This window comes from Patiria miniata, unplaced genomic scaffold (genome assembly GCF_015706575.1).
Source record: "Patiria miniata isolate m_02_andy unplaced genomic scaffold, ASM1570657v1 HiC_scaffold_4, whole genome shotgun sequence".
In the NCBI taxonomy this organism is placed as follows: domain Eukaryota; kingdom Metazoa; phylum Echinodermata; class Asteroidea; order Valvatida; family Asterinidae; genus Patiria; species Patiria miniata.
The window spans coordinates 4,009,205-4,032,967 of record NW_024037071.1 but is presented as its reverse complement, the minus strand read 5'-3'; the positions used below and the strand labels follow the sequence as shown (position 1 = coordinate 4,032,967).

General features: G+C 41.4%; 1 protein-coding gene across 1 annotated transcript; it reads left to right on the top strand.

The window, feature by feature from the left end:
* The first annotated feature begins 4,442 nt into the window (after nt 1-4,442).
* LOC119739955 (fructose-2,6-bisphosphatase TIGAR-like) lies at nt 4,443-18,286 on the top strand. Its single transcript, XM_038215113.1, has 6 exons — nt 4,443-4,623; nt 12,348-12,385; nt 13,578-13,696; nt 14,116-14,190; nt 14,851-14,958; nt 15,723-18,286. Exons 1-6 carry the CDS (start codon nt 4,592-4,594, stop codon nt 16,464-16,466), a joined length of 1,116 nt encoding a protein of 371 aa, XP_038071041.1. The 5' UTR covers nt 4,443-4,591; the 3' UTR covers nt 16,467-18,286.
* The last annotated feature ends 5,477 nt before the right edge of the window (nt 18,287-23,763 follow it).

The following is a 23,763-nucleotide window of genomic DNA, read 5'->3' as shown; positions in this document are numbered from 1 at the left end:
AAAGTGGGCGGGGCAAGAAAAAAATTTAAAAGTGGGGAGGGCGCTGGTAAATGCCCACTGTGAAGTCCATTGAAGTTTCGGCTCATGCTACAAACTAGGTGCATCAGAAACTATCGTACGAATCTGGAAAATCCGGGTAGTCATTATTGATTACTTATTTCTAAACCTGGTATGGAAAACGTGAACCCCCTGAAGTTTTCAAGATTCATAAAACAATGCACTAGGCCTAGTTCGACTTTAGCGGTAGCCTGCTATAACCGTTTGTCAAAACAGCGGCGGGCTATTGTCAAACTATTCCTAAGTAGCCAGACTGCATGGCGAGTTAAAATTTGGGATACGGCAAATTATGAAAGGACAGGAAGAAATAAATCATTAATTTCAGAAAAAGGCTAACCTGTATCAATTTATGTCTAATTTTATTAACTGTTCGTGGTTAAATTATTAGATCTGTTTATTAAATACAGTACGATATTGCCTCATGGATTGCAGGTCAACTCCCCCCCTGGCCGACTCGCCTCTTACCGACTCGCCCCTTACCGACTCGCCCCCTGACCGACTCGCCCCCTGACCGACTCGACCCTTACAAGCTCGCCCCCTGGCTGACTCGCCCCCTAGCTGACTCGCCCCCTGGCTGACTCCCCCCTAGCCGACTCGCCCCCTGACCGACTCGCCCCTGACCGACTCGCCCCCTTGAAAATTATGCACCGTACGGGGACATCGTGAAATAAAAATAAAGACAGTGGAGCACATTGCCCGGTCGCAACGTGAAACTTAATGGAGCCAAATTACTCAAACGCAAGTTTGAAGGATTTCCGATACCAATGCAAAAAACTATTGATCCTTTTATAAAGAATTTGGGTTGGAAACACCTTAGCACAACTTTACCGATATAGCGCAGCGTGATTTTTCGCGGAGTGCCCGTGGCATAGGGCCCGTTGGGCATGTGCGCGTAGTAGCGTTCACGGTGACTGCCGGCGGGCACGGCAGGTCTAGCTACCGGTGGGTGCCGGCGCGCGGCAGGTATACCCGCGTTCACCGTTTGTCAATGACATAACGTTATAATTGTAAATCTCGACTCTGGGTCCTCAGTTTCATTAAAAAATATTTTTCAGAATAAATGTTTTTCGTTTTGTTGGTTTAGTGGTGTTCTTATCAAACATACCGAACGGTTTTGAAAAAGTTATAAAAGAGGCTCAGAAATGGAACTTTCAGAACCAAATTTTGAATTGGGCAATTTGAATTGTTTCCCTCCACTGTCTTTATTATTTTTTTTTTTACGATGTCCCCGTACGGTGCATCATTTCCAGGGGGCGAGTCGGTCAGGGGGCGAGTCGGTCAGGGGGCGAGTCGGCTAGGAGGCGGGTTGGCAATGGGGGAGTTGGCTAGGGGGCGAGTCGGCCAGGGGGCGAGTCGGCCAGGGGGCGAGCTTGTAAGGGGCGAGTCGGTCAGGGGGCGAGTCGGTCAGGGGGCGACTCGGTAAGGGGCGAGTCGGTAAGGGGCGAGTCGGCCAGGGGGCGAGTTGACCTGACACCGCCTCATGATACACATTTACTTTAACTTATAATATTTTTTGTGCACATTGTTGTTTATGAGATATGAACTCTGTAGAAGAAAAACATGCGGGTTAGTTTAAGAGTCTGTTTCAGTATCCCGGCTGGCTAGTGAAAAAAGGTATAAAGTCGAACCCTGAACAAAATATTATCATTGCTCTTCAGTAAGCTTAAGAGCAAAAAAGTGGGGAATTTATTGGGGGGCAATGTTATCGGCTTATAATCAGGCGCGGTTCATAAGTCCGACGCCTCATAGGTCCGACGCCTCATAAGTCCGACAAAATCTCACCCCAACCAAATAAAGGCCCATAAGTCCGACGCCTCATATTAGTCTGATGCCTCTAAGTCCGACGCCTCATATTAAGTGCGCCTCATAAGTCCGAATCCGAAACATCGTTCGTCCGTTGTCGGAATGGGGTCTACCCGATGTTCCCCAATACCGATATTCCCCACTACCGATGTTCCCCGAAATCCTTAGGATTAGGGTTAGGGTTAGGCCTTTTCAGGGTAAGGGTTATAGGGTAGGGATTTCGGGGAACATCGGTATTGGGGAACATCGGTATTGGGAAACATATAGTTAGGCACCCGTCGGAACTTTGAGGCGTCGGACTCATGAGGCGTCGGAGCTATGAGGCCGTCCAATATGCCTCATCATAATCCGATGTCTCATGATTCCTAAATTTCGGGCTTATTAGGCGTCGGACTTATGAAGCGTGGGACTTACGATACGGCCCCATATTTTTTGGGGGCTTGCAGGGGTGGATCCAGAAATTTTGTCGAGGGAAGCGTGCTGATATGTAGGCCTAGGCCGTTTTTTTTCTTCTCCGGACACTTAGGCCTCCGAAAATCAATGGGGGGGGGGGGGTCATATCATATTTTCAATGGGGAGCGCTGATCAAATCCTACGATCATGCACACTATCATACCTAATAGTGTACAAATATGCCCCCTTCTCACAAATGGCTACTCCTCTGGCAGACATGTACGTTATTATTATCAATACAATTTCCAACAGTTTTCAACCGGGGGGGGGGGGGATTGACACAAAAAACCACCCCCTCTGAATCCGCGCCTGACCGGCAAATAGCGAATTTTATGGGTAGACCGTTCGCATGTGACGTCACCTTCTGTAACATTCGTTGCTGCTATTTCAATTTTTTGGGGTGGGGGATTTTTTTTGGGGGGGGGGGGGGGCTAAACAAAAGTTGGGGGGCCCAAAGCCACCCTAGCCCCTCCCCGACCCTCCATAGAACCGCGCCTGCTGCCTAATTATGTAATAGCAATTTTGTTATGCATGGCCGATTGTCGGCAGGTTTGGCCGAGTAAACAAAGTGCTGCTAATTATTTTCTGTGAGTTCCAGCATCCAGGCGCTATTATATTTGAATTTTGAAGGGGTTATTAAAACTGAACTGCCATCGACATTTCAACCATTTTTCAATCCATCTATTATGCGGTACAGGTACTACAGGACACTGAATCATTGACCCCGCCTCGAACATACGTGTAGGATGATGAAGTTTGAGGGAGGTTTCCCCTGACTATACGCACCTTGTTATGGGTACAACATTTCCGACTTAATTTCCTGCAATTATTCTAGCTGGTTGCACCTCATTTCCATTTCCAAAGAAAGCGGAAAGATTTCCAACGTGCATACCCCGCCTCAATGATGAGTTCTAGCTGCTGATGTGTGGACACGTCTTGTCTTAAGACGTCGCGTTTGAAATAACAATGCCAGCCTGGCATCTTGCCCATAAGCATGCACTACCGTCCGCTCGCTCGGTCAGTCAACTTTTGAGTTAGATGATCACGACATGGATCATATGTGTACTGTAGGATTGTAGACCTATATGGGCCTATACTTTTCAATCGAGGCAGAATATTTTTTTTGCAAAGAACTACTCTCCGACATCTTCAACAGATTCAATTTGTTTCCTACTTGAAACTTAGACCAACTTCAAGTCTTTAGTTTTGTTTCATTTTTAACGAAAATCTACTGCTTAACTGGACGTCTGGAATTAAACTTTTGCGCATGCACGCAAATCCGTCATTCAGTACCGGTCCCTATAGTCATGCAACTGCTACGCAAATCGAAATGTAGAAGATAAATACATGTATAATTAATAGGAATATCAAAGCTTAATTACATGACCCATCTTCTAAATAAGGCCAAAAAAAAAACATGTTCAGCGTCCTGCCTTAAAGAAGCGGGAGGCCCTTTTTTCTCTCCAAAATGGCCGCCCGACTTGGCTATTTTTCAAGATGGCCGCCAGATTATTATTTTTTTTAATACCGCCATTGGACTAAGGAAATGACATATATGGGCTAGATGCAACAGACAAAGAGGCCAAAATGACGCCACTGTTTAAAAGTTATCGTTTTTTTCGGTTTGAAAAAAAAAGAGGAAGCGGCCTCCAAAAAGCCAGCGGGCGGAGACGCTAAACATGTTTTTTTTTTATTTGGCCTAAAGAGGCACTGTCCGATGGCCGATATCGCCGGGACGAATTTATTCATGAGTAGTTTTAAGACTGCTTTTTCAAGCCGATTTTGGAATGAACAATACCCTCACGTACTGGGGGAAAAATTATTACATGTATTTTGTTTCACGGCGATCATTTAAACTTTCAGTTCGCACGTTGGCAAGTATACAAAAAAAAATAACGAATGATTTTACTGACGAAATATTTTGTTGCCAATTTACTAACCCTATAAACTAGCAGTACATGTACGTATGACCAACGCAAAACTCGCGACCTTCAGACCGCAGCTAGACGAATAAATTCTCCCCAGACAGGTCACGAGGTCAACAGAGGACACGGTCTGGCATCCAAACTGCAAACGTCTGGTCTAAGATTGGACCAACGGGTTTTGTGGCCACAATACGCAATCGCGTAGGTGTACCGACGATTATTACCAGACACCGGTAAAGCACGGCATGCGAGCTGACAAAAAGCTGAGCCAAAATCGCCTATAAATTCACCAGCTCTTGTGCGATTTTGGCAGAACAAGCTGTGCAGCCAAGGCGTGCGAGCTGTCTGAGGAGATGGCGAGGTTCATTCTGACGCTTGTAAGACAGTAAGTGGAGAAATGTTTGCATGTATTCTGCTCGGTTTTGTTCAATCATGAATGCTGGATGTCAACATTTCCACCCACCCACCCAACCGTATAGCGTATCCTACTTGTGTTGTGCCCGCCGCGCCGCGCCGAGCGAGCGAGCACTCAGCTCAAGTCTGGATGCACGAGAGGCATTTGTACAATACAGACATAGTCTACACACACAGTAGGGCTGTTGAGTTCGTTGATCAAGTAACACTAACAGGTTTGTAAATTACATATGAATTTCATCCCGATGAAGTGATCTGGATTTTTCTTTAGAATAGAAAGTGAGATTGATAATTTGATTACGGTTTTGTCAAATTTGTTGTAAGGCCAAATAAGCAAAATACCAGTTGATCGTCCCCACCCACTTCCTTTTTTGAGGCTGCATTATACTTATACTATAGTGCATATTTGGGTGTTTTTTTTATTTTTTTTATTTCAGGCATAACTTTTTTTAACCTTGGCTTAGGCCTAACCCTTACCTCACCTAAAGCTACAAAATACTGCTGAGTAGTATGCATTTCTTTCCATACAATAACAAGTCTGCACAACACATTTTTCTGTAGCATTTGGTCCTTGACCCCCAAAGAGCCCTTTTTAGGACGTTAGGGTTATGTTTCAGAAGTTCAGATGCCTCTAAATAGTTTATTAGTAGCGGAAAGATTCCCATATCTGGCCATTTCTTGTCACCCTGTGCACAAACCCTATGGGACTGGTCTGAAAATTTGTAAGTGTTTTCTCAGTAAAAATTCAAAATTTGTCCCTGCCAATTTTGACTTTTTAGGACGTATTATCACTTTCTGATGGCGGGTAGTTCACTTAAGGGAACAATTACTGATGGCCAGATATGGGAATCTTTCCAAAATCCAGACGATCACCTCTGTTTTTGTGGTTAAAATAGTGTAGTGCACGAAAACAGCTTGCAAAACTTAATTAGAGCCAGACAATACCTTTTTTCAACAAGAATTGCAGTGAGAAGATTTGGAAAGATTTTAGCATAATGATTAACGGCTGTGTACAACCTGGCTATCAAACCAAAATTTGAAATCGGGCAGTGTATATTTTGACTGTGAACCAGTCCCTGTGATTGGGACTATCTCCCTCGGCTTTATCTCAGGAGATAGTCCCAATCATCCAACATTAGTTTTTACAATTTCCTCACAAACCATGTTGTATTTGTATACTACCAAACTGTTGTTGGGACCATTTCTATAGGTTTGGCATAACAAGTACATTACTAAAAAAAATTGCATGAAACTTTCAAACAGATATTTTTGCTTTGATATTTTCAGTCACCGCTCAGTCCCTGTGCAAAGAGCCATTGTTACAAGTACAAGTACTTTAAGTCACCATGCATACCTAATTCTATCCTACAAAAATGCCATCAGGCTTGCTTGGCCAATTGGCCTTAGGCCAAAAAAAAATAGTTCTGCTTCCGGTTTCCTTACCTACCCAATTCTGACAGCCCCTACCCAAATATTTTTATGGGACAAATTAGAAAAAACACCCAAAACCATCATTTTCTACCTTTTATCCTTGACTACACGCAGACGCCTCCATATGATCGTACACAAAAAAATTGGCCCCCCCCCCCCAAAAAAAATTCCCTACCTACCTAGCCTATTTTCGAATGCCATGTAATCGGAAGCAGAAGTATTTTTTTTTGTTGGCCTTATTAAAGGCTAATCTAGTGCCCAGACCTCTGGCTCTATATCTGACAAATCATTGCTGTTTATTTTTGAATAATTACCTCCGCCAAGGAGGTTATGTTGTCATCGGATTTGGTTAGTTTGTTGGTTGGTTGGTTTGTCTGTTAACAAGATAACTCAAACAGTTAAGGACAGATTTGCATTAATATGTGTTTAGGGGTGGTCCTTGGTACAGACTTGTACAAATCTATTAGATTTTGGAAGTGATCCGGATCTGGGTCTCAGGCATGCAACTTTTCCTCGGATCAGCTGATTTCCTCTTTTTTTACTTCCCATGTGTGCCATTGAAATAGAAAAACACTGTACAAAGTCTGGGAAAAATTTGAATTTCCTCTTTTTTTTTGATTTCCCAGTTGCATGCCTTGGGTCTGGATCCGGGATTTTTTTTTGCGGATTTTTCACCATTTATGCGAGTATTTCTTTTGGGTGTACTGACAATAATGGTTGGGAACTGTTTAGCCTATGCGGAGGTTTGCGCTCTCTGGGCGCTTTCTAGTTTAGTATAATATTTGATTATTGGGACTTGGATTTGATCAAATATTCGAACATTGACATTGAGGTGAAATTATTTTTAAGAACATCAAAAATGTATTTGATCAATTTATTCCGTGCAGCTGACAGGCTGACAGGCTGACATTCGACAGATTTAAAAGATACAAATTAGTGCTAATATCCATATGTCAGCTCTTCAATCATGCATGAATTTGGCTGTTCACAAAAATATGGCATTTAATTGAAAAAGAATAAAACTGCTCAACTTGAACAAATAAAATTACATCACTGGTAGGTTTTTTTTTATAATCTTTTTCAAGGTCTACCTCTCTCATTTTTGAAATATTCTGTGTGGGAAAATCCTATTTGGATATTCGTTGGATGATTGATTATTTGGATATATATGGGGGATATTCGGCTCACTTCGAGTTATTACCCGTACTTTGGGTCCATACCCATGATAAGACATCCATGGATGCTGAATTTGTTCAGTGGAAGGGTGGCCATTGCTTCAATCCTTCAGAATCCTCCAACAATCACTGTTAATGGGTTGAGGCAGTGCCGATGACATTCAGAAGCAGTGCGGATGATATCCAGCATTTACAGCACAGGTCTCAATTATGCATTGCTGAACATAAACGATACTGGGTACATGTACGGCGTACGATCTCGACACAATGCATCCTGCAAAATCAACAGACACTTTTTTGACATTCAGCCTCAATCCTCCAAAACCTCCAAAACTGCCTGGAGGATTTTGGAAGGTTAGGGCAATGGATGCTCATTCTAAACCTTCTATAAGGCTAACTTTGCAAACTTTATTTCTGCTCAAGGTTTAAATAATGCATTTTTTTTTTTACACATGAAAGATGTACATACTGGTCCATCAGAGCAGGCTGATTGGTTTACTTCATATACAGTCGAGTCTCGTTATAACAAACTCGTTCGGACCTAGCCAAATTGTTTGTTATATCAGAATTTTGTATAATAAGAGGAACTTCAGTCCCATTCATTGTGCACATAAATGCACAGTCGGGACCAAGGCTTTATGTTTGTTATAACCAGAATTGTGTATTAACAGAGTTTGTACTAACGAGAGTCGACTGTATTCTCCATTTTGCAGAATTTGATTTTATTTCTAGCCAACTTCAGGATGTAGCAAGTTTCAAAATCGTCTGTTTATGCATGTGGAGAATTTATGATTTACTTAAACAGAATTTCAAACAAACATACATGTAACTAAATGTATAGTATCACTCAGGCATCAGACACCCTGCTTGCAAGTGCATTTAATACTTAATTGCAGGTAACTTTCAAACCAATAATAATCTTTGCTTTTAAACTTTATGGCCCCACTCAAGCGCTAGTGCGTAATGTCTTATCAGTGCTGAAATGTGCAGTCAGCCACTAAGCACGCACGCAAACATGACCAAAATTGATCGAACTGCTTTCCACTAATTAGCCCCCCTCCCCATGTCATAGCAGCGGAAGGCGGTAGCAGGCTTGCACTTTTATACAGTCATGGTCAAGGTCACTGGAGGTGGGTAAACAAGCACGGGGAAGGAAACCAGTCAAGGTCGCTTGCCTTCCTAGGAAGGCTTAGCCCAGTCAAGATGCCAATCAAGTAATTACGCAGTCTGGGAGTTTTGGTGAGACCATCATGTGGTTTAACAGAAACGAATTCAATCAACTCCTGATGTCTGTAGCCTGTGGTAGGAAACGTCCTGGTTGGGTTGTATGAAACTTGTAGACTTTTAAGCTACTTTTGTACATGGTGTTTATCACTTAACCTTTTAGGGTTTGCAGGCTAACCGTAGTGGGAGTTTTGACGGTTCGGAAAGGTCCTTTGCCAAAAAAACATATTCAACAGAATACTTCATGGATGCAGGCCAGTAAATAGGCCTGAAATTGCCCATGCTGACCAAATCCCGATATATATGCCCTTAAATAATACGGTATTAGAGTATTTTGTTGGCCATGAACACAAGGGTTTGTAAAAAAGAAGGCTGGAAGCCTTGGACAGCACTGCAAGCTCGTACTTCTGTGAAATTCGGATGAAATGAGTCCGTAAAATGGGGTTATTACATGTATATTTATTACAATTTTGAGGCAATGTGTTTATTTGTTTTTATACCCCACGGCGAAGCCGAAGGGGCATACTGTTTCCGCCTTGTCCTTCCGTGGGTGGGTGGGTGGGTGGGTGGGTGGGTGTGTGTGTGGGTGTGTGGGTGGGTGGGTGGGTGTGTGGGCGTGTGTGTCCGGACAAATCTTGTCAGCGCAATAACTTGAGAAATACTTAACATATGAACTTCAAATTTGGTTTGTGGATTGTTCTTGGTAATCCTAAAGCCCTGTCCGCACTGGACTTTTTTTGGTCAAACTAACCGAGACTATGGGTACTTTTCCCATTTTAAGTCCAGTGCGGACAGCCTAGGACGTTTTCCTCTCGGTTACTTTTCCTGAGTCCAGCGGTTACTTTTACTGGCCAACTGCTGCCCAGGAAAACTTCCCACGCGCCCAGGAAAACTGACCAGGTCACTTTTCCCGAGACGATAAGTCCAGTGCGGACAGTGCGAGTCGGTAAAAGCGGCTCAGGAAAGCGTACATCCGGCTCGAGCGCCCTGTTATGCATACAGAGACCGCACGAACCTGCACGTGGCCGAACATTTTGTAGAAACACGCTGCGGTGTATCATCAAGTCCGAGCGGTAAAATCTCGTTAAAATATATATTTCAACGGACAAATACATACACAGAGAAGAGAGATCACGTTCTGAATTTTAATTTGCGGAAATTCTCTTTCTCCACCGAATTCGTCCTGATACGCTACTGTAGTCATGCACGGAACATCATGGTCCGGTACCGTACGTAGGCCGTAGTCACTGGTTCCTGGCCCACATCATAGCTTCGATTCTGTAAGCATGCGATGGGAACCAACGAATACTGATTGCACTGCTGCCGCACGGAACATCGTACAGCGGCATGGCTTCGACGACGTGCATCACAAATGCGTCAGAATTATAGGCCTTTTCGTCAATATTTAGCGTGTCAAGATGAAATAATATCGTGTAAACGATTATGTTGTGCATGCAAATGGCGTGTGTAATATTACTGTGCGTATCGGCGGCTGAAAATGTGATCGGCAATTTGTTTTCTGTGTACGGTGAGTCATTATACTGACACTGTGACAGCTCGGTTACTTCTCCCACGCGGTCTGGGTAAATTTTCCCGTGTCGAAAGTCCAAGTGCGGACAGTGGTCACATTTGACCATTTTTCATTTTACCATCGTCTCGGTAAAACCTTCCAAAAAAGAAGTCCAGTGCGGACAGGGCTTAAGAAGCCTTTCGCATTTGGGGCCAAAAGGCCAAAGGTCAAGTTCACAGTGGCTAAAACAATAGAAATCTTGTCAGCGCGATAACTTGAGAAATACTTTACATGTGAACTTCAAATTTGGTTTGTGGATTGTTTTTGGCAATCCTAAGAAGCCTTTTGCATTTGGGGCCAAAAGGCCAAAGGTCAAGTTCACAGTGGCTAAAACAATAAAAATCTTGTCAGCGCAATAACTTGAGAAATACTTTACATGTGAACTTCAAATTTGGTTTGTGGATTGTTTTTGGCAATCCTAAGAAGCCTTTTGCATTTGGGGCCAAAAGGCCAAAGGTCAAGTTCACAGTGGCTAAAACAATAAAAATCTTGTCAGCGCAATAACTTGAGAAATACTTTACATGTGAACTTCAAATTTGGTTTGTGGATTGTTTTTGGCAATCCTAAGAAGCCTTTTGCATTTGGGGCCAAAAGGCCAAAGGTCAAGTTCACAGTGGCTAAAACAATAAAAATCTTGTCAGCGCAATAACTTGAGAAATACTTTACATGTGAACTTCAAATTTGGTTTGTGGATTGTTCTTGGCAATCCTAAGAAGCCTATTGCATTTGGGGTCAAAAGGTCAAGTGTCAAGTTCACAGTGGCTAAAACAATAGAAATCTTGTCAGCGCGATAACTTGAGAAATACTTAACATATGAACTTCAAATTTGGTTTGTGGATTGTTCTTGGTAATCCTAAGAAGCCTATTGAATTTGGGGCCAAAAGGTCAAGGGTCAAGTTCACAGTGGCTAAAACAATAGAAATCTTGTATTTATTCTGAGATTATAGGGATTAGGGATTAATTCATATAAAACCTACAGAAGACACTAATGCTGTCAATGAATGTTCCATGTGACCAAGGTACATGTAAGTTGATGTTAAAAGAGTGGTGTTATGTCATGGGAACAGTCACGGTTGCGGGGCATTTGTGTTTGTAAACACACCTGACTTGTTTCTTTCAAATTTTGTAATTCAGGTGTGGTTCAAAAATATGTAAAACTTTCTTTTGAACTGGATTTCCACCCTTTACAATATGCCCCACTTCTGTAGACAGCGTTCTCTCATTGATACGTGTACAAGTTGCGGCAACTACTGAACACCTGGGACCTTTGGGGATAGTTTTTCCAAATATTTGTCAAGAGTTCACAGACTCATCATTCCATAGTTGGAGTCAATCGAGGTGTAAATGCTAACCCTCCCAGACCCATTGAAATTTCATTTTTTTTTTTTTTTTAATTAAAGGATATTACAGTATTGAGGAAGAAAGAGCCCAGCCACAGTTAAAATGAAATTTAACCCACAAAGAATGTTCCATTTTGGAAGTTTAGCAAGATGCCTGAATTGTTAGTGTACAGAAAACCCAAAGTTCAGTAGTATAGATGACCAATTGACAAGTGGCCAGTTATTAGAGACTGGAGTGACTTGCAATTCTGTCATGCCCTGGTAATTGCCGAGTAGGACAGCAAAATTAACCAAAATTAACCACGTTGTGACTTGGCAGATTGCCCAGTCATCCTATAAATATGAAATGGGGGGATGGAAAATTATGAATGAAAATAGGGCCGGAGACACTCAAGGGCACAGGGAAACTTCCTGGCTGGCGGGCACGCTAGAGATTAAATCCAATCCTCTGTGGACCAGACTCTGTGTTTGTGAAGGACTTTTTCCAATTAGGTTCTTTTCCCTGATCTCAAAAATTAAGACCGTGCTGAGTGTATTAAAATTCCAGCATGCAGTTTTGCGCAGACGTTCCAAAATCAACACTGATGTTTCAAAACAGTTCATTTGATAAGGAAGGAAATGTTTATGCTTCTTTAGTTCCAGACGGGATTAGTATGACAAACTCTTGTCACGATGTTTTTTAATTGACCGTCGTTAAACATCCTGTTTCTTTTCATAATTGGATACGAAACCGAGTTGAAAGCTGCGCTTCGAATTTCAGTGCTACATGTATAAACTTTGTAATTTTACAGTCTTCAAACTCTGTGCCTCCAGTTTACTATTTTCTTAAAACCATCTTTTCAATGGACTTATTTGTACCTTTTCTTCCCAATTTTCAAATCACAAGTGGTCATGATTTCAAATTTGGTTTTTAGTTTTACAATTTTATTTCATTTTATTTTCTCAATGTTTACAGTGGCCAGACAATATATAACCAAGATGGTATCATCCAAGGTAAGACTGGAGAAAAAGTATTTTGTACCAAAATTGTTGTTTATAAATTAAATTTACTACCACTGGGACAACATTTATTTTATAGGCATACAGTATAGGAACATTAGTAATTACCAGAAACGCATCTACATGTACCAATTTAAGGGAAGAAAAACATTTGCAAACATCAAAAAACGAAATGATCAAATTACCATGAAATATCTTACTGGATTGTTAGGGAATGACAGTCCAAAGCATCCTGTAAAATCGTGGCTCCTGGTGTGCTGACATTTTCAAGAAAACTTTCGTTGGAGAAAACTGGCTTTTTCCAAAAACTGCTCCTAATTTTTCATATTTAATTATTCTGCATTTTCTTTGCAATTGTTTACACACCTGTGAAATGGCACAAGCCTGCTAGACTGATTCTCTGACCTTACAATTCCCCAAAGCCTATAAATTGCTCCGTTTCATCATAAGTGGGGTCAGGGAACCAGACTACAAGATCATGGTTGGTTTTCTTGGATTTTCCAGCATCTCGGAACCCAAAACGTGAAGCAAGTCAGTTCAACAATATTTGCTATAACATACTAATCCTCCAAATCCATGTATTTCTGAAAATTGCAGCAAAAGCAAATGTTGTACATTCCCTTCAAATAATAAAAAAAAACTTGCTCAAGCGAAGATAGGGATGGCACCACATACATGTATGTGTGTAAGCAATGGAATCCTGTCACAAGACCAAAAAACTTTGCATATTTTTTTTCAATTCCTGTATGTACATGTATATCAGCCACTGAGCTAAACTTTTTTGTCGTTATGCGCCCTACTGAAGATTGTAAGCAATATTGTTGCTTCAAACGAAAAAAAAAACCCAAAAAACCCAAATGATCCTACCTTTAGATACCAATTTAAGGTTTAACCCTTTTTAATGACACCCCCAAAAATTGATTCAACTTAGATTATGCTTTTGAAAATTCTATGTGCTGTCAGGTTAATATTTGTATGAGTTAAGATGGCCCCTAACCATGAATAATGTTGTATCATTGTATGAAGTACACATGTACAGGAGCCAAAAGTGGGCATGTTTAGCCTAATAAATCTTGCTATTGCAAGATTTATTTTAAAATTTTAAGAGAGGTGTATATTACAGAAGTCGAAGCAGTGCTACTGTTGTTTCCAAACTTTCCCATTTTTGACCCCCTCTTTTACAAAGGTCAAATGGACGTACCATTGTCTGAGGAGGGGAGGAAGCAGATCTGGCTTCTGGCCAAGGCATTAGAGCAGCACCGATTTACCAAGATCTTTGCCAGTGACCTCCAGAGGGCGACAGAGGTAGGGAGTGACACACTCTGTTGTCCTGTCACTCTGCAACTTTATAGCCTTGATTCTAGGCACAATTCTGCATATTAGTCATCCTTGCATTTGTCATGGCCTTGGATCTTTTGACTCAGACTTGAATCCAGTTTACTGGCTCCAGTCAATTTATTTTTTCAAATTAATAATTGTTATGCTTCCAGTTATTCAGTTTCCCTGAATAGCTTATTTAATTATCTCCCTCTAGTCTTCATAATCAGTTTCATTTATTTATTTAGTACTTATTTTGAAAACATCAAGATACTGTTATATTGTTTTGCCCACACTGCAGGTACTCTCTTAATTCTGACTTGAGAACATTTATTCACAGCAGAACATGTGTCATAAATGTAGTAAGTCATGAATAATGGACACGATGTCTGTAATTTTTTTCCCAGACTGCTCAAGCCATTGTGGACCATGGAACAGTGGAGAGGCCGAAGGTCGTCACAGATCAAAGGTTAAGAGAAAGGGTAAGCAGAAGGAGAGGAGGCGCTTGTCGGAAAAAAGGAATTAAGCACATACTCAATTACCATACGAATTTGCTTTTTTAAAGGTAGAGTCTATCATTTGTCATTTTGGCATGTTTGAAAGCAACAAAAGTGCTCTAAATCTAAAGAAGGGTGCTTAACAACTAACCTTGTGAAATTATAGCTCAGTGAAAGTATATTCCAAAAAACAACAATATTTTAGGATCTCGATTTCAATTCAAAAGTTGCCGAGTCACGTTTTGAATTGCGCCTGAAATCAGCATCGTGTCAATGCTTAAGCGCACCCATTTACAGCTTCGCCGAATTAAAAACGAACTACTAACGGAAATTTCCAAAAATGCGTTTTTAGACACATCTTTGGAATTGACAGCATGCCAGGTAGAATAATTTCACGGGGAGTTTAGTACCATTACCATCTTCAAACCAAGTATGCTTTTCAACAATAATTTTGTCAGTTACTTTTTGGATAGCTGCAAATTTTATACTCTATCTTCAATTGCAAGTGGGCCTCCTAGTGCATATATATATTTGGACTTGCCCATAGACTCTTATTTCATGTGTTTTGTTCATGTAAGAAATGAAAAAGTAGGGTTTAATACACTAAACGTCTTTGATACGCTGAACTTCTCTATTGCTTTTCAGGGTTACGGACGCTTGGAAGGGATACCAGTGAAGGAGTACCAGGGACAAGCCAGGAAGGGCAAACATCACAAACATTTCACTCCAGAGGGAGGAGAAACAATTGATCAAGTAAGTCAAAGTGAAGTACTAAATTAATGAGGAATATCCATGAACCCATTTATCCCCGTACCGCCCCAAACCGCCCCAAACCGCCCTGCCTGTTATTCCCTGAACAGCCCCAAACCACCCGAGTGCGTTGTGGTTTTATGAATTCAACAGAGAACGAGAAAGCACTCTGAGAGCGCAAACCTCCGCCAAGGCTAAACAATTCCCCCGTCATAGTGTCAGCACACCCAGAGGAAATATTCGCATAAGTGGTGAAGAATCCTCAAAAGAAATCCTGGATCCAGACCCAGATCCGGATCACTTCCAAAACCTAATCGATTTGTACTTGTACTGAGGACCACCCCTAAACACATTTTCATGCAAATCTGTCCATAGGTTTTGAGTTATCTTGTTAACAGACAAACCAACCAACCAACAAACTAACCAACCAACTAACCAACCAAATCAGATGAAAACATAACCTCCTTGACAGAGGTAATAATAGATACAATATCACACAATATTAGGTGCTAATGGGTTGACTTACAAAATACACCTGTCTACCGAAGGGTTTCTTAAGCTCAATGGAACATATAAAGTACTTGAAATTACTTTCTTGGAAGTGACTCATTCAGATGTGAACTCAGATATGACAATATAACTTTGAATATCAAGACTTATACTGCAAACAAATGTAGTTCACTTCTTAAGATGTTAGCTGCTGTTTTCTTTACAGAGCAGAAAAATCATGTGCAGTCTGTGATGACGAGTCAATACATTTTTTACAGGTCAGAAAACGTGCCGTTTCCTTTTTCAAAGAGCTGTGCGATGACTTCCTAGAGGGTAATGCACTCCAAACCCCTCCCACAAAGTGTACAGCCACTAAAAAAACCCTCAAGTCTGAGGATGGTACGAACTCGTCAGCAGCAACTCCTACAAATCCAGAGTCTTCCATTGCATCGTCAGGGGTGAGTGCTTCCAACGAGGTGGACGTGCCTCCAGTTGAGTTCACAGTTGGCCCATCATCAGATGATGAGGATCCCAGAGACCAAGCTGACGGAAGTTCAGAAGGCCTTACAAGTGACGTCCAAACGTGCCTCCCTTCTAAACCTCAACAGAGTGGGAGTAAAACCCCTCAATACCACAGACAGTCACCCCTCAGTAACCAATACGCCCCCAACGTGACCCTGTCGTCATCCTCCATGGGCGGGAGTGAGTCACAAGAGGGGGCTATTGAGATCTCCTACTCTGAGGGCAGCCTCTGCAGTCAGGACACGGACGATTTTGACGAGGACGTGGACCTGGAAGGCATGGTGGCAGACATCCTGGTGGTCGCCCACGGCGTCCTGATCCGGGAACTGATGCGGTACTTCATCGAGGACCTCAACTGTTTCGTGCCCAAGGGCCCGAGCCTTGCCAATCGGGTCACCTTCAACACGGGCATGTCCAGATTCCAAGTGGATCTCCTGGACGGTTTCCCCAAGATGGAGTGCCTGAGTATCCATCAGATTGACCACCTGCATCAACTCTAGCAGTCACAATCGCCTACTACATCTGGTCAGGTTTTTTTTTTTTTTTTTTTTTTTTTTTTCGTTTTTGTAATAATTCAGGGAAGTGATTTTTATGTACAGTACCACACTGCTGTAATAAACACTACTCATTTAACCATTGCCAATTCAGTTTTTGGTTCCGAGTTATAAATTGTAAACAGTATTAACAGCATTACATTATTTAATGTAATTTTCATGCAATATTGACTTGAAATATAGTGACTTACTCGATTTGACTCTTGAGGACTATAAAAATGTGAAAATAATTTATACTTGAGGGCCTTTCTGGACAATTTCCTACCATTCACTGCTCACGAGTATTTCTCTTGTTTGTGCACGAGCAGCAGTTTGTGTAGCGGTTTTGAGCATGTTCTTATGGAAATTTGTTGCAAACGTGCATTCTTTGTTTTGTTAAAGTATGCCCTCACTTGGGTCAAGTGAGTTGTCCACAGGGCCCCTTCTGTAGTTAATGTGCAGTGACGATACGCCGTAGAAGTGGTTACGCCATACGCCATTGCCCGGGGCGATGTGTCTACACAAACTCAGCCTTATGCTAGCAATAGCGCGGTATCCACGTTTCATCAGTTTTTCATCCGTTAGAAAAGAAACGTAAAGGAATCCGTCACGTTCTGAGTGATAACTATAGTCAGCTATGAAGCATCGTCCCATTTTCCGGTCTTCTTTATTCTAAATGTCTGAGAAAATTCAAATAGAAAATTTTTACCAAATTTGGACACATCACTATTGGAGACGATCCGCACGACGTCACACTTCTACGGCGTAAAGGGTCTTTCAAACTTGATGAGCATCAAGATATCCAGTAAAATCAGATCGAAGGCCATTTCAAAGGCTGACTTTTTTTTCTTCAAATTAACAATTATATTACTTTTAATGTACAGTGTAGTCACTTTCTTCATAAAATATATTGACAAAATTTAGGTTAAGATTTTTTAGTTTTTAAGGACCCTTATCTTTTTAACTCACTGCTCGATTTTGTTTTTCAGCAAAACGATGACAAAAGAAAATCTCCAAATTCTGTGATTAATTAAGACATTGCATTTGTAGGCATGTGGTAATATTAAACATGACTTTAACATTTAAAACACAGAAACTGTCTTACACCAATATTGTAATTGGCCTAAAGACAGTCATATTATCGCCTGTAAAGTTGAATGTATTAACAACTACCTCGTTATGTTTGTTATGCTTTGTATGATTACGAGATGTGACCTCAGCAATTATTTTGATGACATCATCATTATTATTCTACTCAGTGCCTTAACTTTATACGTGTAAATATATCTTCATATAAAACTTAAGCATGACACAAAGTATATTGTATATAGACAAGAGTATAGTTAACAACATTGAGAGAGGTAAGGTGGTGTAAATGCCTTCAACTCTCGCTCCAAACCTTGTTTGGACAAGGTTGTAGTTTTTTTGTTTTAGGTTTTTGTTTGGAACTTCAGAACATCAGAGGAATGTATCATTAAAATACGTGTATCGTTAGAATTCACATCTTTTGATGGAGGTTTTTGTCAGTTGTAATCGAGTAATTACAAGCAAAATTGTAAAACTTAGTACTGTCACGAGAAACGGGATTAATAACGCTAAAAGGAATATCATTTTCACAGCTCATGTGAATCGCCTGTCATTTGGGCAGCCTGCATGACTGCATGATCTGTGATTGACTTGTGACAACTTCATTACAAACTTGGTTCCTGTTTCCATTTTTTTTATGCAACTTCAAAACTGAGAGTTATTGCTTTCAAAAATAATAAAAAGCTGCTTCAAAATATCAAGTACCGTATGGTGGCCTGAAATGCATAAATCGTGAAAAAAATCAATTCAACCCTAGTAACAGAAGCTTTTTTCAAGAGAGATTTTCTAGAACTTTTATTATAAAATCCTTCCAATAGTCTCAGAGAGAACCTTTCATGATTATTAAGTATTAAGAAAATCCAGAATTTCCAAGCCTCACAATTTTAAGTGAAAATACAGCATAAGATGAGCGGATACCAACTTGCCTCAGAGCCAGGGAAAAGGTAAAACAGGCCCAAATCCCACAAATGTTTCTTACAGTTAGCAGAATTGTGTGTTGTCTGTATTGTACTTTCTTGGTTTTTACCTCATATTTTTTATATTCAGTAATACTTTTAATAAACTTGTTATCTCAGAAGTTCCAACTTAAAGGTATTATACAATATTTGCAAACATCAAAAAAAAATATTATTATGAAATACATTACTTGACTGGAAGAGAATAATAGTCTATAGCATCCTGTGAAATTGTGGCACCTGGTGTGCAGTCATTTTCAAGAAAAGTGGAATTTTTGTATCAATTTCCAACTTTGGAAAGAAATATTTCAAACACTGCTCCCAATTTACCAAATTTAATTAGTCCACATTTTGTTTGCAATCGGTTACACATCCACGAACGGGTGCAAGCCAGCTTGTCTGGTTCCCCGACCTCACAATTCTCTGACGTCTATAAATTGCTCTGTTTTGTCTGAAGTAGGGTCTGGGAACCAGATTAGAAGAACACCGGGTTTTTTTCTTGGTTCTTGGCCAGTGTAACAAAATTTGCAATAAAAAAAACTAACCCCTAAATCTATCCATTTCTGAAAATTACAGCAAAAGCAAATGTTGTATATTACCTTTAAAGTGCATGCAAGAAAGATGTAAATTGAGACCTGTTGGAATCGGATATGCATGACCTCGTATGTAATGGGAAAAATGAAAGAATAAAAGTGCCAATCGCCGTGGTTATGGCGGCAAATGGAAAACTCAACTAGACTTGTTTTGGTTCTTTCAAACTTTTTCCTTGTTTCTCGGCACCGCATTATTTAATTGAACACTTATGTTTAATGTTATGTAATTGTTACAAAGATAATTGTTACATATTCTGTTGAAAACTAATAGAAGCTTTTGAGTAGAGCTTGAAAACGGAGGTATTACACACAATCGTGTTTGGGTGATTTGCAGGGTTTTTCCCACGAAGTTGTGATCCTAAAATACGACTGAAATATAATGTAAAATAATTGCATGTAACGACGGTTTGGAATAATTTGTAGAGGTGTATCAGTTCAAGGCATGCATCCCTCTTTTACCGATGTCTCAAAAATATAAATGTGATTGTAAAGGGGATAACTAAAACAAACGTTAAAGAGTCTGTTTTTGACAGAGAGCACATCAGAGTTTGGCCCAGGCTAGTTGAAAATAATAAATCGACCATCGGTCGTCCCCAGCTCCCCAAAACAACATTTTCCACCCGCGATACTTTCAATCGAACCGGTATATTGATTCCCGAATGCCTTAAATCCGATGGTGTAGTACCCATTGTGACACATTATCCGTGATATTGGCAGCGAGTACGAACAAATATATTACTTTTCCTCCGGTGTTTTTTTCTTTCAAAAGCTAACTTTATGTGTTTTCAATTTGTTTTAAACCTGTGATATGATTGTTGTATTGGAGCGGGTGGACGGATGATGGATGAAAATATTGAATACGTAAACTTCAGCAGAACCACTTTTTTAAGATTCATGCTCTCAGCCTGTATTGGCCCAATCGGTCCCATCACAAGCTCGGCACGGCTTGACCCAACCAAGATCAGCCTTCAAAATCGATATCAAACTCGGCATTTTCAGTCATATTTGAATTGTTATCGTTAGGGTTGGGTGTCCGCGACCCTCTTTCTTCGACCGTCCATCGGTGTCGGTGGCGGTTGTCTTGGAAACAGTCCTGAAGTTGGCCGTATTTCTCCGGGTAACTGGCCCGCGCTGATTTGTTCCAAGACCGCGGCCACGTCTCCAGTTTTGTCCAAATCTTCCTTCACCGCATCCAATCGTTCACTCGCTCTGTTTTTCTCACTCCTGACCGCCTTCTTGTTTTGTCTCTTACCGATAAACCTCGATTTTTCCCTCGGAGAGTTGTACTGAACGCTAGAGAACTTGTCAGGGAGCTGTAACATGGAGGGCACTGTCGATGTTTCCTTGGTCCCGATCGTTGGAGGATTTCTACCTTTTCTGTCTCCGAGTTCGCGGGCGCCGTTGGCAACGCGCCAGTCGTACATTGGGTACATCTGGCGCAACTCTTCCTTGTTTCGATTCAAGAAATCCCCTGGCAGAGTTCCTTCCGAGTCGATTCGGAGCGTGGAGATCTTCAAGCCACCTCTTGTGTAGAGGCTTTCCAGCTCCAGAGGCAGTTTAGATTTCTTGAGGCGAGTGGTAGTGTTTGAATTGTTCACGGTGTTTAAACTTGGCAGAGTCAAACTACCTGTCTCCCTCGAGGGTTGGTTTAGTCCAATAGGATCACCGATTGAGATTTCCGTGTCGACATCGCCGTCTCTTGTGAGAGAGGCAAGCATTCCTCGGTAATCTTTGTACGTGATGTTGCCCTTTCGAATGGCCGGCATCGGCGTTGGTTTGTGATTGGTCTGGTCGGGCATGTATCGAGGCACTGAGGAGGGGTTATATCGCGGAGATTCGGTGAATTCCAAAACCTTGCGCGTTGGTGCCTGATAATGTGCCATTTTGGGTTCCTCTAACTCCAAAGCGGAGCGTTCTGGATCCATGTCCGCCTCTCTCCGGCAATATGGTTGATTCGAAATACCATCTGGGGCGTGTTTTGACAAGATATCACCCTGATGTCGCCCGATGCGGGAGCTATTTGGTGGTGTGAGGGACTCCGTAGTGACTTGAGAACTATCTAATGGTCTGAGGCGTTCTGATGTCCTCCTCTTGTGCTGTTTACTGGAGCAATACCTGTACGGGCGGGAAACGTATTTGGCTCATTTTAGGCAATATGTGTCTCGCATCAAAATAAGTTTGTTGAAATCAACACAAAGGGTGATAAACATGCAATATTGTAATCAGTAACTATAGCTGAGGTGTTAATATTATGACGCTTGAGATGTCTTGCTGCAGGTTCGCTCCACGGGGTGGGGGTTGTCAATCTTATCAATTCAATTATTAACGTGACTTGGTTGAGGTAAAACTGTGACGCCATTGTGACGCTGTGTGCAGGGGGCTGGAACATACAAGGTACAAGAAGTAATTTGTTTTGGCCAAATGAAACAAAATGTCGTTAACTACGAGAAACAATTTAAACCGTTCCGTCATCCATAATTGCAGTGATGTCAGTCTCCTGACGACGGGCAGAGCATGGCCGAAACGTTGACTCCCCCTCCCGGTTCTTTTCAGAACCTCACAAACTCACAAAAGAATTTATCACACGGTGCTACCGTAAATCTTATTTTAATGCAACGAATACTACTTTCGCGTCGAAACCCCGAGAATTAATGTTGTCCTTCACTAATATTCCCATGCATATATCAAATAAAAACATGAAAAAATGGAGTGCCTTTTTAAAATAAATAGGTCCTTTACAAACCTATTTCAGCATTTGAAATGGAATTAAGGATTGCGTTTTGTGGGTTATGCGGCGCTTCAGTGTTGGACACGATTTGATTTAACACCTAAGCTTTTTTTTCCAAACGCGGAGGGAACAAGCAAAAAGTAACCCCAAATTTAGAAAACACAGGGCCTTCAAAGCTCGATCTACAACTTACCGTGAATCACTGGATTGGCTACCGAGAATTTGGTCCTGGTGCCCGGTCGTTGTAGAGGACGGTACCCGGTGCACAAAAGTACGTCCGTTCCTGCAGACTGACGTGCCAACATAGCTGTCTGTTTCTCTCATCTCCAGCTGAGTTGCCATGGTTGTTAGTGTTTTATCATTTCTTTCATATTTTTACATGCAGTTAAAGTTACAGGGTTGCGAATGCAGGAGGTTGGACGCGATTTGCAGAAAAAAATGTCATCGCTTGGGGGTTCTGTGCGCCTAGTGTAATCTATCATAAAACAACGACGTCCGTCCTTTGTATACACGACCAAAGTGTCTGGCCGTAAAAACAGCTATCTCAGGACGAAGTCCATCTTGACTTGAATGGAACGACACATCGTAAAGAAATAAAAGTCAAATTAATCCCGAATTCATGACGGCAAGTACTTGTAGTCCACTTCAGGTTTTTCCTCCACTCGTAGCCAAACGATTTTAAAGTTTTGTTCGTTGTCAAGTTACTTTGTAATTTCTCTGACAATGTCAGTCCTGGAAACAGCATGCAAGATACCGTGAGATCTTCATCAAATGGGATTCCATGTAGGCCTATTGTTTCTCACCGCAGTTGACGCAACGATGGTGTGATTTTTTTTTCTCACGCGGCACAAGCAATTTGCTGGCGGATACTCAACGGAAAACAAGTCTTCACTTTGGACTGGGCTCTTAATTCTAGAGAGCTAGCTCCACAAAGATTTTGGTATGACGAACAAAAAGGTGTTTGCGGCATGAAGAGCTGTCGGCAAGGAGTTGACAATGTGTGACAGGTACCTCTCCACTCTTAACAAAGGGGACTTGGACAACCTTCGTGGGTGACTTAAGATGGTGATGAATTGAAGTGTCTCGTGATAGGGGATTACAACCGCAAAAGAGTCCACAACACTGGTTTTACTCAGGATGGTGAAAAGGATGCGAAAACTAGGTTCTCTGTAAAGGTGTTGAAGAATGATAGTGGAATTAGAGGTACAAAATGTAAGTGGGTGACACAACAGGGGCATTGACATTCCGACAATAAGGCCTCAATTGTTTGTTCTAGTCTACGTTTGGGCAAACGCATCTCGAAGGACAATTTTGTTACTGCTAAGCAGGCCCAAAAAAAGAGCAAAAAAGCCTTTAGGCCTAGCTAGGGCTAGATGAGCAAAGTTCAACTAAACCAGTTTCGTTTGCAGTTTACGAGTAGGCCTATTCTTAAGTCTTAGGTCTTATATCCCACCCCTTGTTTGCCAAACTATAATTAATTAGCCCGGGCCTAATGAAATGGGACTAAAAGTGAATAGCGATGATCTGAGTCAACTGTCTGAAAACAGGCAAAGGTCTTTTTTCCCATAGTATACTTGTGACTTATTTTGTCAAGCTACAATTAATTACTCAGACTATTTTCCTGGAACTGACGAAGAGGATTAACCATTTTTTGCATGTACAAAATTGCTGGACGTATCCTGACCCGAAATTGATTAAGGAAATAACAATTTTAGAGCCGCGAAAAAAGGCCGTGGTCGGAGTCGAGTCACAGCCATGAAGCTCGGTAGCATAAAATGGCACGACAGTAGAGCGCGTGATGAATATGCATGACTATGACGTCACTATTTCTACTGTCGCGCCGCCACCCTCTAGTGTCGTCCCACTAACCAATGATATCACATTTAACAAGTCCTCTTTCT

Bases quoted from the DNA above. Each gene is read 5' to 3' on its own strand.
- LOC119739955 (XM_038215113.1), top strand. From the start codon at position 4,592: ATGGCGAGGTTCATTCTGACGCTTGTAAGACA. The intron at 13,697-14,115 runs GTAGGGAGTGAC...TTTTTTTCCCAG, and splicing joins ACCTCCAGAGGGCGACAGAG to ACTGCTCAAGCCATTGTGGA. The intron at 14,191-14,850 runs GTAAGCAGAAGG...ATTGCTTTTCAG, and splicing joins ATCAAAGGTTAAGAGAAAGG to GGTTACGGACGCTTGGAAGG.